At 37.2% G+C, this 13,731-nt stretch overlaps 1 protein-coding gene across 2 annotated transcripts in view; it reads right to left on the bottom strand.

Annotated features, from left to right (window-relative positions):
• Positions 1-13,371, bottom strand: part of PBX1 (pre-B-cell leukemia homeobox 1) — a 291,506-nt gene extending 278,135 nt beyond the window's left edge. Inside the window, exons 1-2 of one of the 2 annotated variants that reach the window (XM_012639595.1) lie at positions 13,035-13,371; positions 9,716-9,789 (exon numbers count right to left, since the gene is read on the bottom strand). In XM_012639595.1, the coding sequence (XP_012495049.1) occupies positions 9,716-9,789; positions 13,035-13,225 (265 nt within the window). In that variant the 5' untranslated portion in view covers positions 13,226-13,371. The remainder of the gene's footprint in view (positions 1-9,715; positions 9,790-13,034) is intronic. The other variant, XM_012639596.1, reaches the window with a different exon arrangement.
• Between the last annotated feature and the right edge of the window lie 360 nt (positions 13,372-13,731).

The raw sequence follows: 13,731 nt of genomic DNA on the forward strand, positions 1-13,731 counted from the left end.
TCAGTAACTCAGCTGAGGCAAATGGTCAACAAGTAACTCCACCATTCCAAGGTGAAAACCAAACCTCCTTCCTAACTTCCTAGGTTCTACCACATGAACTCAAAAAGGTACACTGCACTTCCAATCCTGCAACAATACATCTTTGTATATTACAAAAGAGATTTCCAGTCTAAAATCCAATAGCTACAAATGCATAATATGGAAACAATATTTGCATTCAGTCACAATGTCAACAAGGTAGATTAAACTGGGGCTGGCCTCCAACTGGCCTTATAAATGTGACGCTGAATGCCTCAGTAATAAAAAAAAAATTTAATTCCATTTATTTTTTCCCTCCCAGTTTGCCTTCTCCCATTCAACTTGATTAACTGAAGTAGCTTTAACACCACCATAGCAGTTTTACATGACTGTTTAGGAAAGATACTAGGACTCATAGGATAAACTAGAACTGCCACAACAATGAAAAAGAATTTCCTTTTATATGTGTTCTACCTGCTTTCCCTTCTATGAACTTCAGCCTTGGCAGGGATCACACTGGGGCTCATGACCCACGGAATGTGGGGTCAGATTAGTGGCTCTCTAGAGTCGTCCATTCCATGGACATGGAAACCTGAGACCAAGAGGTTAAATGGTGTTCTCAAAATAATATGCTACCGTAGGGGCAGTCGGTGTTAAGCCTCAGAACTCCCAATGCAGGGTCCAGCAAACTCTTGTCACACCATGAAGTCTTCTATACTTGTTCCATTGTGTTCTAGCTGAAGAAAACAAGGTGACTGCTTCGGCCCACTCAAGTCTATTTTAGGGAACATTTCAGATTTTGTTAAGGATAAAGAAACAAAGTGTAAAAAGAGTTATGGGGAAAAAAAAGTAAAAGAGAGAGAAGGAGGTAGAGAGGAATCACCCCATCCTAGCTCCCATCAGTGACCTCAACAGGGTGCAGTGGATGTTCCCTGCCAGAAAGAGATGCCTCAGATATGCTTTATTCTGGAACGTGCCTATCCATCAGGAACCAATTTCAATTGCTACACAACTACCAGATCAAGTTGGAGTAGGGAACAACCATGTGTCTTCCTCAGAGTGTAAAAACTATGCCAAAAAAGGAACAAAACAAAGATTTATGCCAGAACAACCATTCTATGGCTGTGCTATCCAATATGGTAAATACTAGCCACATGTAGCTACTGAACCCTTGAAATATAGCTAGGCAAAATTAAGATGTGCTGTAAATGTAAAATACACAATAGATTTCAAAGCCTTAGCACAAAAGAAAGAAGAATATAATCTCAATAATTGTTGATAATGATTATATGTTGAAATATTTTAGATATATCTGTTAAATGAAATATATTATTTAATTTCAACTGGTATTTTTTTTTACTTTTTTTAATGAGGCTACTAGAAAATTTAAATCATCAAATTACATGTATGTTCAATGAACTGCTAGCACTGTTCTACGGGATACTCTCCCCAGAACTCCAGAATTGGGAGAAGAGAGTATAACAGCGTTGGGATGCTTTTTGCTGAACTTTGCCCAAGACTTATAGACAACAATTTAACATAAAAGCAGGATCAGGAAGCATGTTAGTGAGCCTCTAAAAATCCTAGATAGAACTAGTAGAAAACTCAACCCAAACAGACAGGGCCAAACTGATGAGACAGGTGGTCAACACCTCTACGGTCACCTACCGCTATGTGGTTTCAGAAAAATAACAGTAGTTGCTATTTATTGAGCAAATTCATCAAACTTTGTGCTTTATATTATTGTCTTTTTTAGTCCTTCAGGCAACCCTACATAGTAGGTATTATTATCTTCACTGCACAGATGAGCAAACTGAAACTCTATTAAATGAACTAACTTACTGATGTTACACAAAAAGCTAGGATTTGACCCAGGTTGATTTGACTCCAAGTCCATGCTCTCTCAGTCATACTAGATTATTATTCAGAAAAGTCTCCAATCTTTCTCAAAAGGGTATTCCTCTTCAGGAACCTGACACCTGAAATTCCAGCATTAGAGATTCATTCCTTTAACTTATTTTTTTTCTGTTTAAAATGCAAATAGTTCTGATAGAGATTTCACATAAATCCTGATCATGCATACTTCAAGTCAAATAAATTTATCAAAAATTTCTTTTCTTAGAGTACAAATTGACCAAAAGAGGCAAGAAAACATGGTAGAGTCCTAAACATGGGGAAGACAGGTTGCTGAATGGAGAAAGAGGTTGAAGAAATTGAATGCTGGGATTGCTAAAGACAAAACTTAGTGCTATTTACAATATGACTTAAGAGTATACCTACTACGGTCATCAAATTGTATACATTAAATATATGCAGTTTTTTGTATATCAATGAAGCTGTTAAAAAAAAAGAAAAAAAAGAATGCACCTACTGCAGCCACTGTGTAAAACAGTTGCAGTTTCTCAAAATCTAAACATAGCTACCATATGAGCCAGCAATACCACTCCTATATCCACAGAAATGAAAATATATCACATGCAAAAACTTGTATGCAAATATTCATAGCAGCACTACTCATAATAGCTTCAAAAGGTAGAAACAACCTAAGTATCCATAAACTGATGAATAGATAAGCAAACTATGGTATATCCATACAATGGAATATTATTTGGCCATAAAAAGGAATGAGGTACTGATACATGCTACAGTGTAGATAAAACTTAAAAACATGCTAAGTAGAAGTTAGTCAAAAAACGTCAGATATTGTATAATTTTATATATGTGAAATGTCCATAAAAGGCAAAATCCATAGAGATAGAAAGTAGATTAGTGGTGACCAGGGGCTGGGTGAAGCAGGAAATATGGACTGAATAAGTACTGGGGGGTTTAGAAGGTGGTGATGAAAATGTTCTAAAATGAGATTGTAGTGATGGGCTCCCAACTTAGTCAATGTACTAAAGACCACTGAACCGTAAAGTTTAAATGGGTGGATGTCATGGTGTTGGAAATATATCTCAAGACAGCTATAAAAAATAGTTAAAAAGAATAAATCTATTAACATATCAAGGCTGTCCTTATGACAAAGATAACATTTTTCCTAAATAAGGATCATATTAGGAAGGCAGAAAAAGGTCAGGCTGCCCTAAATTCATTTTGTGCTCCTTTTCCCTGCCTTGAATCCTTGCAAGTTGAGTGGATGGGCCTATGTGTCTTCAGAGAGAAAATATTTTTAACTTTGATTACACGATGTCTCCAGTTGCTGATGCTAAGAAAACATCATCACTAACATATGCAATTCTAGCTTTTCGAGTAGTGATTGTCCAGTTTGTAGGTGATTAAAAACCTTTGTGTCTGCTCTTACTCATTTTCTCCCCTTTCCCCTTCTTCCAACCTAGTCTCAAACTTTTGGCCAGATATAGCTAATTCTTACTTTAAGAGAATGGTAAGAGAAACAAAAGCAAGCAAATCTTAAATTCAGCAATTTTTGTCTCTTTTCGGCATAAAATCGCAGTCTTAGAATTGGCTCAGTCTTTAGGGACCATCTGGTGTAAGCTTCTCTCTTTCATATAAGAAAACAAGGCTAGAAATAATAAAAGCTAGCAGTTATTGACTGTTTACTCTATGCCAGGCCCTGTAATTTACATGTCTTACCTCATTTAATCTTCAAAACAACCCTCTAAGATAGATTCCATTATGATCTCCACTTTATAGATAAGGAAAATGAAGCACAGAGAAGTTTTATAACTTGAAGAAGGTCACACAGCTAAGAAGTAGCAGATCTGGGATACAAACCCAGGGAGTCTGGCTTTACAGTCCACATCCCTAACTACTACTATTTTAATTTCTCCTAAAATTATTTAAGCAATTTGCCTATAACATTATAACTACTTAGTGGAAGGTCCAGAACCACCATGGAAGTGAGGCACCCACCACAGTACTCACTTAATGAGAAAAGTTTCAGTAGAAGATGTAGTTAAACTACAACCTAAACCAAAAAGGATGAATTTTCCACCATTGTGGTCTTGATTTCCACTGATAATTGAGAGATTGAAAGAGAGCTGTCAGAGGTAAGAAGACCTTCCGGTAAGTCACTACTGACCTTATTCTGCCATAATGGGAGATAGGTGTTATAATCTTATGACAGTCTATTCCTACACTTTTTTTTTTTTCTGGGAATCATTCTGCCAAGTTCTGAGAAGTGACGTCTCTGAGATGCAGATGGGGCAAAAATGCAACCAGAGAATTTTCCTCCTGAGAAATGACTGACTACCCCATCATTTAATTATTGACCAGTAGATGTCTGTTTCTTTGGCCTGAAAGAGTTAATGCATTTGCATCCTGCGAAATTAAATAAGATATGAATCCTGAGGTAACTTTTATAGAAAATACAGCATCTTTTATTTATATAGACCAGAGAGCTCAAAACACTTTGCAAACAACTCATTAACCCTCTGTTTATTTTATTCACCAATTATTACATTCCTTAAATCTCACCACAGCATTGCAAGTAAGAGGCCATGGCACCAAAATTATTATATTCCTGGAACCCAGGTTAATATGGCAAGACAAATGAATGGGCGCTTCTCAGGGTCACATGAAAATGAAGCTGTCTTTGGAGCTGGACGTAGGAAACTGCCTCTATCATGTGGTGCTTTTGGTGAATTTTTAAAGGAAAAGCAATAAAAATATATTTAGATTCACTTCACCAGGTTCAAATATAACAGCATCCATCTAAAAGAGGTTTGAAACCAAAATTAAGGATAAGCTTTCCTAAGGCATGCATGTAAACTATGTCTCAAAAGAAGCCAGGGTTATATTTTAAATTAAACATGAAAATGTCTTCCTATTTAAATATGTTCAATATCTAGGTTTTGGTTTGTTTGCTTGATTGGGGATATTTTTGTCATTTTGCCAACAACAACAATAAAAAGTTCATGATGTCAACAGAACACAGGAGCAAAAGCATGAGAAAAGGCCTGGCACCAGCAGCGAGCTCAATACACAAGCAAGTAATGCCCCCCTCTCAGCCCAGAGCGCAGCCTGCTGCCCAGCTTGGAACCGGCACCCTCGCTCCTCCCAGCTCAACGCCCCACAGCTCCTAGGTCGCAAGTTTCTCCCCGCATTTCCCCTCTCACAAATCCACTTCCAGATTTCTCAGTTTCACCTAAATCTCCCCCGTTTCCAATCCTCACAGAGACCCCCATTGTTGGAACAAACGACACCAAATTTCCAAAAATCTCACTCTAGTAGCTATGACCACACTGTTCTTTGCACCCTCCTTTCCACTTCTGAAAAGTCAGAATTTTTCTAATTCAAGACTAAAAATGGAGTACACAAAAGTGACAGGAGAGGAGGGACATTTCTTGTCACAGTTCAGCTTATATTTTGTCTCTTAGAGTCATGTTATCGTAAGTCTATAGCTTATACCCAGATCATAGTAAATAATATAGAATCTAACCACGTTACTTCTGCCTTAGCACACTGGGGCGCCTGAAAGGTAGTATCAGGGACAAATGACTTGTAGTTTCCCTTCATTTGCCCCCCTTTTCTCTCCTCAACCCCTTTCACCGTAAAAAAAAAAAAAAAAGGAAATAAAACAGAAACAAAACAAAACAAAAAGGACCAAATTCTTGAATTTGCGCATCAGCAAGAAAAAGTTTTTACATTTGCCAGCTATGGATGGGCTTCTACGAAAATCATTCCTGCCACTGCAACCCCTGAAAGAATTTGATCAGAGGCTGCTCTAAATTGTCTGAAGTTATTTCACTCTTGTTCTGTTCAAGGCCTCGTACCATCAGGATTATTTCCCTACAATCTTACAGCTTCCTTCCATAAAGCCCCCCAACCTGTACATGCGAAGACGCACACATATACACAGACACACAAATTATTTTCTAATGCTTTAAAGCAGAGAGGAGAGGAGTAGAAGTCCTGTAATGTAATTGCTATATTAAAAAGAAGTGGCAGGCGAGAATAATAAGGGAGGGTGTCAAAAGTGAAATACAGTAGTAGACTTAAAAAAAACACACACTACAGTTCTGTGATGGGGGTGTTAATTGAACACAGAGAGCAAAGGAAAACGAGAGAACAAAAGGGTATTAAGGAAGCAAAAAATAATTTTTTTTTACCTCCTCCAATGATTTGATTTCAGTTAACTTCAGTGCAGACAATGCACAGAGGAAAACTGGCTGAAAAGTGCCATATATAGCTATTATGTTCTAAAATTAAAGACTATTCACAACAATTGCAGCTATTCATTGCTATCTATAAATATTCTCCTTAGTAAATGGCACCCAATATTTTTTGTGTTTTCCTGATTTTTAAACTTGCATGATTTTGACATAAAAGTTAAAAAAAAGAAATGTTTAAAAATATATTCAAGTTTTTTTAAAGAAATGTAATATGCCTGAATTTTCTTCTCCTCCATCCCACCAACCCCATTACTACCACATATACACGGTATGTAAAACTCAGTCTACTGCTAATATGTCCGAAGACAAACAATAATTCTTAAAATCCAAAAGAAAATGTGATATTAAATGGTCCAAAACTCTAATTAAGTCTCTGTATTCCCAGAATGAGCAAACAGATAAAAGCCATATCTGAAATACGTTACTATAGGTCTTAACAGGGTTTTTCTTGCTGCTGTTTGAGATTTGTCACCCAAGCATTTTCCTGGCATTCTTTTTCCTTAGCATTTATATATAAAAGCAAAAAACTTACCCACACATTGAAGCAAGAAGACACATGGGTTTTTTTTTTTTAATATCCCCACAGTAATTTCTGACTTAAATACCCATCAATCAACTGTAATTTAGATGGTGCTGCCTACTTTGGGTGTTGTGTGTGTATGTGTGTGTGTGTGTGTGTGTGTGTGTGTATTTTTAAAGTTCCAAAAGGTTGATAACACATTCTTAGCTAGTTTTCCTATTTACTTACTTCTAAGTCTTCCAACTATAAAATCATTAGCAAAAGCAAAAAAAGCAACAAATGAATGCAATTACCAGGCTCCTCTCAAGAGTTCCCCCTAGGTGAGCCAAATGTGTGAACTTCCATGTCAGAATACAAACAAACAAAGCCCAGCCTAAATCAAGGAACCTCTACAATACTTGAGATGGAAGCTCAAAAACACTCATTAAATGCAAGGAGGCTTGAAAGTAACAATAGGAAAAGTCCCCAAACAATTAAGGAATGTATGTGAACTGATGATTCAAGTGATCTTTTCACTAGCTCTGTATCAATGGAGGGGGGGGGGAACCTCCTGCAACTTTACAGACACTTTGTATCTGCGACACAGGACACATCAACTGCATGGAAGATAGGCTGGCACAGAGAATGAGGGTTCTGCAGATCCTGAGTAAGGAAGTAATCGCGCTTTAGAATCAAAGGGTTCTTTTCAACACACGGCGGTTGACTCCTACCTTTAACACAACACTAAACATTCCAGGAGAGGTTTCTTCCTTCCCCTCAATCCTTCCAACTCACAAGTTGAAGATTAAGAGAAAGGTAGACCTTTTTTTTTCTTTTCTACTTTCACCCAAAGGTACCCTCTCAATCCAAACTGCATGTGTGCAGGAGCATGTATGTGTGTGTGTGTGTGTGTGTGTGTGTGTGTGTGTGTGTTTCCTCCCAACAAAGGGGGCAATGATTCTTACCACTTTCAATTTACATTATTTGATAAACTATTTTTTAAGATATATTATTTGAGACAACAAAGAAAAACTTAATTTAGATATTTAAAAACTCCAAAAATCTCTAAACATTGAATGTGTTGACATAAAATTCAAAAAACAAAATATGAAATCTAACCATAAATTACACCTTTAGAACGTTATTTTGACCAATATGACTGCTTCCTATCATCGTACTTTAGCCAATATGAATAAGGAACAAACTCTAACCCACACCTGAACCGGATCTCTATTCACCCCCCCACTTTGATCTACTGCCTCAGTAGGTTTTAATTAGGGGACTAGAATTAAGCACTTTGACCACAATGTACATTTAAGTGCACTCACAGGCTTCCTTTCAATAAAAATCTGATAGTGTCTTTAAAAATAGACTTTCTTTAGTCCGGATTATCACATATGCTTTTATATTTTGAGTCTACCTTTTATGAACCAAGTCAGCAGGAACTCATACTCGATTAGAAACAAATTTCAAGAAACCAAATATTCAAAGTAAATAAGCATCAGAGATCAAAGAAGGAAAAAAAAAGAGAGAAGAGAAAATAACATATACACCTAGGTTTCCTTCTCTGGGCTAACAGAAAATAAAAACCCTAAAAAGTGTGACAAACTGAAAAAAAAATTCTTTTGATATTTGTACACACAATCCATAAATCTCTTAAAGGATGTCTCACAGCTAAAATAACGCAATTAACAGCTCTGCAATAAGGTTGAGCTTTGGCAAGGCAACCTGGAAGACTTAAAGGTCTGAACATCACTTCTCAGGTGCTTTGTCTAGGATGTAATGCACAACACAAATAACATTCAACAAAGGAGCTGCTTACTAATTTTATATGCATTTCAAGACCCAAGTAATTACATATTCAATCAACAGTCACATCTTGAAACTATTTATTTTTGAAAAGAGAAACAGAGAGCTCTCAAAAAGAAAGCCACCCTGCGTGCCCTCTCTCCCCCCACCCCCTGCTTTTTTATGTGTAACTATCAATGTATATCAACTGGGCATGCAATCATATTTATTGTCACTTTCATTCATGTCATGCCCTTGCTTATATGGTTTAGATATGAATTATTGACTGTTACACTCCTTGTTGTAAAAAATAAATAAATAAAGAGGGTGTCAGGTACTTTGCACTACTCTAAAGCGAGCGAGTAAGTCAGAGCCCAGCAGAAGCTCCTGCTTTATATAACCACCCCCTGTCCCTCATCTTTATGCCCTGGTTTCAGATTGCCTTCTCAAATCTTTCTTCTTACAAGGGAGAGATTTACCCACTTTGGAAAATTAAGGATTAAAATAAACAAACAAGAGGATCTCGCTAAATGTCCTTCCCAGAGCATCTGTTGTTTAAGAACACCTCTGATTGATGACTGCTATTTTTTAATTGTTGCTTTAAAATTTAAATGCCCTCCTGGGATGTGTTATAAGTGTGTTAGTCCATGATATGAGGTCTAGAAAGTAGAAAAACAACACAGTGAGTGATCTAATGGCATTATACTCTCCTAAACCCAACGATTCTCCCTGCTATAAAATCACAGGCCACTCAAATACCGATAACCTAGTGTTGTATAGCGCTTTCCACAAAGGTATTTGACAACACTCTCTTTACAGAACCTTTAGTCTGCTGCTTTTTTGTAAATACAAGAAAAAAGGAAAGGAAACTTTAAACAGTTTAGGACCCCCACCCTTGCCTAATTCCAAAAAAATTAGGGTTTTAAATATGGGCCAAAATATATTCCTTCAGGAAATGAACTTTTACTTTCATATTTTTCCTCCAAAGACACACCATTCTATAAATTTCCCTTCAGAACATAGAGTTTAGCCTGAATTTCAAAAAGGCTAGGAATAGAGTTAAGGAAAATAAACCAGTAATGCTTGATAATAACTGTCAAAGAAACTTGACACTTTCTTTAAAAGAAAGCAGGACTAGGACTTCCTATTGGAATATGCGGTCAATTTTGATAGTATTTTCATGTTGAAATTTTAATATTTAAATAACAGGTTCATGATTGCTGGTAAAGTGATTCAATTGGCCAAAAAAAATGCTAAAATGTTGGGATCTCATTCCTACCTGTTTTTTCTTTGATTTCACACAACACATTAAACAAGGCAGGCTTCATTCTGTGGCAGTTTAAAGCATGTTTTCTGCAAGAAAGAAACAACAACATGATAGCTTAGGTGGACTCTCAAGATCAAACTGCTGATAATTCACAGAGGGAAAAAATCTGAACGTTTAGCCAAAATTATATACCAAGCATAACTCTGTGGCATGTTTCGATTGTTTTTATGACTTAATATACAGAGTCCCGCCACAGAAAAAGAAATAATGTTAATTAGCAGGGAGAGAGTAGGGACTCAACTACAGAACAGAACTAACCTAAATTATGCCCATTGAGGGAGAGTTGTGGTTTTTTTTTTTGTAAAGTAGTTTAATCAAAGTGGAATTCTTAAACCAATAATTCTACCCAGGACAATGGATATAGCATAAAGGCAAAGGCAAGTTTTGGATAATCTATGTAACGACCACAGCCTAGGAACTGTCTGTCTCTCGGTTTGTGTGTTTTCAAATTTAATTCATCCATGTGTTTGAATTCATTCTGCAGATGCCCCTGTATTCTCATAAACACAAGATGCTTGAAAGGTCTTCTGAGCAGAACTGTCAATTTATAAAATTTCAGTCCCCAAGTTAAAGAGTATGGAAATGCATTGCCAGGGGGCAAACATACCCATATGGGGAATAAATTCATTTCTCTGTGTTCACATTATGCCTCTTGTGCACACGCTGCTTATTTGCAGGTGTTGAAATTCAATTATTTACAATTAGGACCTTGCACCCATTGGGGAAAAAATAAATACAATTTTGCCTTTTAGATTAGTGATTTACCTGGTTCTTGTGTGTGTGTGTGTGTGTGTGTGTGTGTGTGTGTGTGTTTGTATTCAGAATGCACTTGAGAAACAAAACAATACCTTTCCTTCTATTTTATTATGGAATCATTTAGCAGAATGATACTGTTTTGGAAACAAAATACAGATCATATCAGCTATTAGTTAAGGGAATTCTGTTTAACTAAAATTAATGTGTAAAGATACATGGAAAGTTCTGGCACTCAAAACATATGCAATTCTTTTAAATCCCTTTGAAAGTTAAAAAACAGACACATCCTCATGAAGAACAGAAATCAGAAACATGATCTATATACTATACAGCACGGGAGTAATAAACTCAAAATTCAGGACTATTAAAATGAACACATGCATTACTGTATCTAAAATACTAATGGTTTACTTTATAAATAATAACTATGCATTATGAAGGTGTGCCCGGGAAAAGGAAAAAAGGACACAGTATCTGCTAAGCAGAGTTACATTGTTTAACCAAAAAGAAAGCTTAGGGTTGATTTAGTCAGTTCTCATGTGGGGTGGGAAAAAAAAAAAACAAAACAGATAGAAAAGACTTTAATGTATTAAAGAGCTTTCCTAGGTCTTTTAAAATACTTTTCATTAATTGTATTCTTATACATAGGCCCAAATGCAAACAAAAATTCTCCCACAGCTTTATAAAAATATTGCATTTCCATGGCACACAAATAAAGCTATAGAAGGAGCACTGAAAATTTCCCCAACCCAAAATTGTATCTAATCTCTCTCAGCATCTAGGCCACTAAAAGGGGGAACTCATGAAGCCAGGTTTGCCCTCAGTTTCACAAAAAAAGAGAGGGTACTAAGCATCAAAAAAGTAGTGCGTATCTATTCTTACTGGCCCTTCCACTTCACAAACTTGTTATTAAACCAGTTTCTTGGTATGTCCAAGTGTATTTTTCTAGAACAATGTAATGGAGAAATCTGTTCCAATTCAAGAGAATTGCCATTGGAAAATCTTCCCCTTATCATACCTATTAGTTTTTCTTCAGATAATAAAATGTGAAAAGAGCACCAATTAATTTTTTAAATTTTTCCCCTATTTAAAAAAATTAGAATAGTTCAAATATTTGAACATTTCCAAGTTTTCAAGCACCCATAAACCTTAGTACTTTTGAGTTTACATGTTGCATGTGCTTGCAGTTTAAATTAAGAGTGTAATTCATAACATCCATGCTTTTAGCTGCTTCCTCTCATTTTCTCAACTCAAATTCTTATGTCCCTTAGACAAAAATACACATCATGATGTCTTCTCCATATAACTAAGTCATTTGAGGTATAGGAATTGTGCGTGTAAGTTTAGAAAATTTTCAAAGCAAAAAAATAAATTTTAAAAGCTACTTCAGAGACTTAACAAAGCTGGGTAATTGTACAGACATATGTGGTCATTAGATTTTTTAAATTCTTCCTTTCGAGTTCAGCCTTGGGCAAGCTGTTAGGAGGTTGTCACTTAGTCTATGTTTTATTTTCAAAGAGAATTTGCTGTAAAATCCCAGAGTAGAGAACTATATACCTGGCAGTGGATTCAGTTGAGAAGCTACACAGTTTATCGTGTTTCCTTAATGAAAATCTTCATGTCCTACAGTATTGAAATACATAAAATTCTTGCATGCTTTCATTTCTAAGTGGTCTTGAAAGAAGTATGGGGGAAAAGAGCATGCTTGATTTTTGTCCCCTCACCCCTTTTTAAAGGACCATACATAGCTGTCTGTGTCACGGAAGGTTTGTAAACTGATTCGAATTAGGAGACAATAAAGTTAAACTAAAAATCTGAGTCTCTTAAAACTAACAAATATGCTTAAAAGCAAAATTACCTTTTCCTTCTATTAACTTTTTTAAAAAAACAGAATTAAGTGAATGCAAAATATTTTCTGGATAGCTGATAACTACTGACAAAGAAATACCCTGCTTTTTTTGTTGTTGTTATGTTGTACTTGAGGGAGGAAAGGAAGGGGAAAAGATAAATATTAATTTTGGACGGGTAAGTCAAAAAAGAAAATCAAACTTAGGTGAGGAGTCAACTAAATTTGCAAATAAAGTGTTCTCGGGACATTTTATTTTGTAATGTTACGGAGTCCCTGTACAAGAAGGCATGGAATGCTGTTCAAAACTTGACAATTCTGCTCTCTCTTATACTTTTTTAAAGCAGTAAAAAGTGCCAAGGGCCGCTTTTGGATCAGTTGGCAGTATTTTCGGCATGCCTGTGTTTGTGTGGATACATTAGAATACCTCTATATTCACACACACACACAATATATATACACAGCCACAGCACGGCATGGGCGATTACACTTTCGATAACAACACTCCTTCAAATTTTACTCCTCCGCCATGTAGTTGCTTGTCAAAATGGGAAAAGAAATAACATTTAAAAAGAAAGCGCTGTGGTGATTCGGTTCCCATTGTTTCCCCCAGCGAGAGGGAGAAAAACAAAAAACCCCAAGAAAGGAAAAGAAAAGCCTCCATCTCACCTGGCCTGCGCCTCATCCAAACTCTGGTCTGTGATGGTCATAATTTGCTGTAAAATGTCTCCAATGTCCTGCTTCCTCCCGCCCTCCCCCTCGGTCCCTCCGGCCCCATCCTGCAAGTGCTGGGACAGGCCGGGGTGTCCAGCCATCCCGACCCCAGCATGGGAATGCATCAGCCTGGGCTGCTCGTCCATCTCCGAAGGCTACGGCAGCCCCCGGCTCTTCCTCTTCTGCTCCTCGGCTCGGCTCCTGGGAAGCACCAAGGCTTTTTATCCTTCAAGCTTGTCTTCAAATCCTTTTCAGGATAAACAGGGAAGGGGGAAAAAAAGAAGACCAAAAGAAAAAAAAAATCCCTTTGCCTCTTTAGAGGATGGTGGGAGGATGGGGAGAGGGGAGGGGGCGGGGGCGTAAAGGGGTTGCGGGGTGAGGGTGGGGATAAGGGCTGGTGGGGAAGGGTGTTGACTCCAAAAAGCAAGAAAAATAAACCACCTTCCCACTTGGCGAAAAGAAATCAGAGCTGGCTTTTGGTTTTTCAGTCCGGTCTCCTTTGCAAGGCAGAAATGGGCTCCCGGCGCTTAAATCTGTGGCTTAATCCTTTTGCAAATATGCATTGATCGGGAGAAAGGAGAGGAAGGCAGGGGGATTGCAATGCAAACTTTCCCCCCCACCCCCCGCTGCCCCCCACCCCCACTCCGGGCCA

The sequence above is a fragment of the Propithecus coquereli genome, unplaced genomic scaffold (genome assembly GCF_000956105.1).
Source record: "Propithecus coquereli isolate 6110/MARCELLA unplaced genomic scaffold, Pcoq_1.0 Scaffold140, whole genome shotgun sequence".
NCBI lineage: Eukaryota > Metazoa > Chordata > Mammalia > Primates > Indriidae > Propithecus > Propithecus coquereli.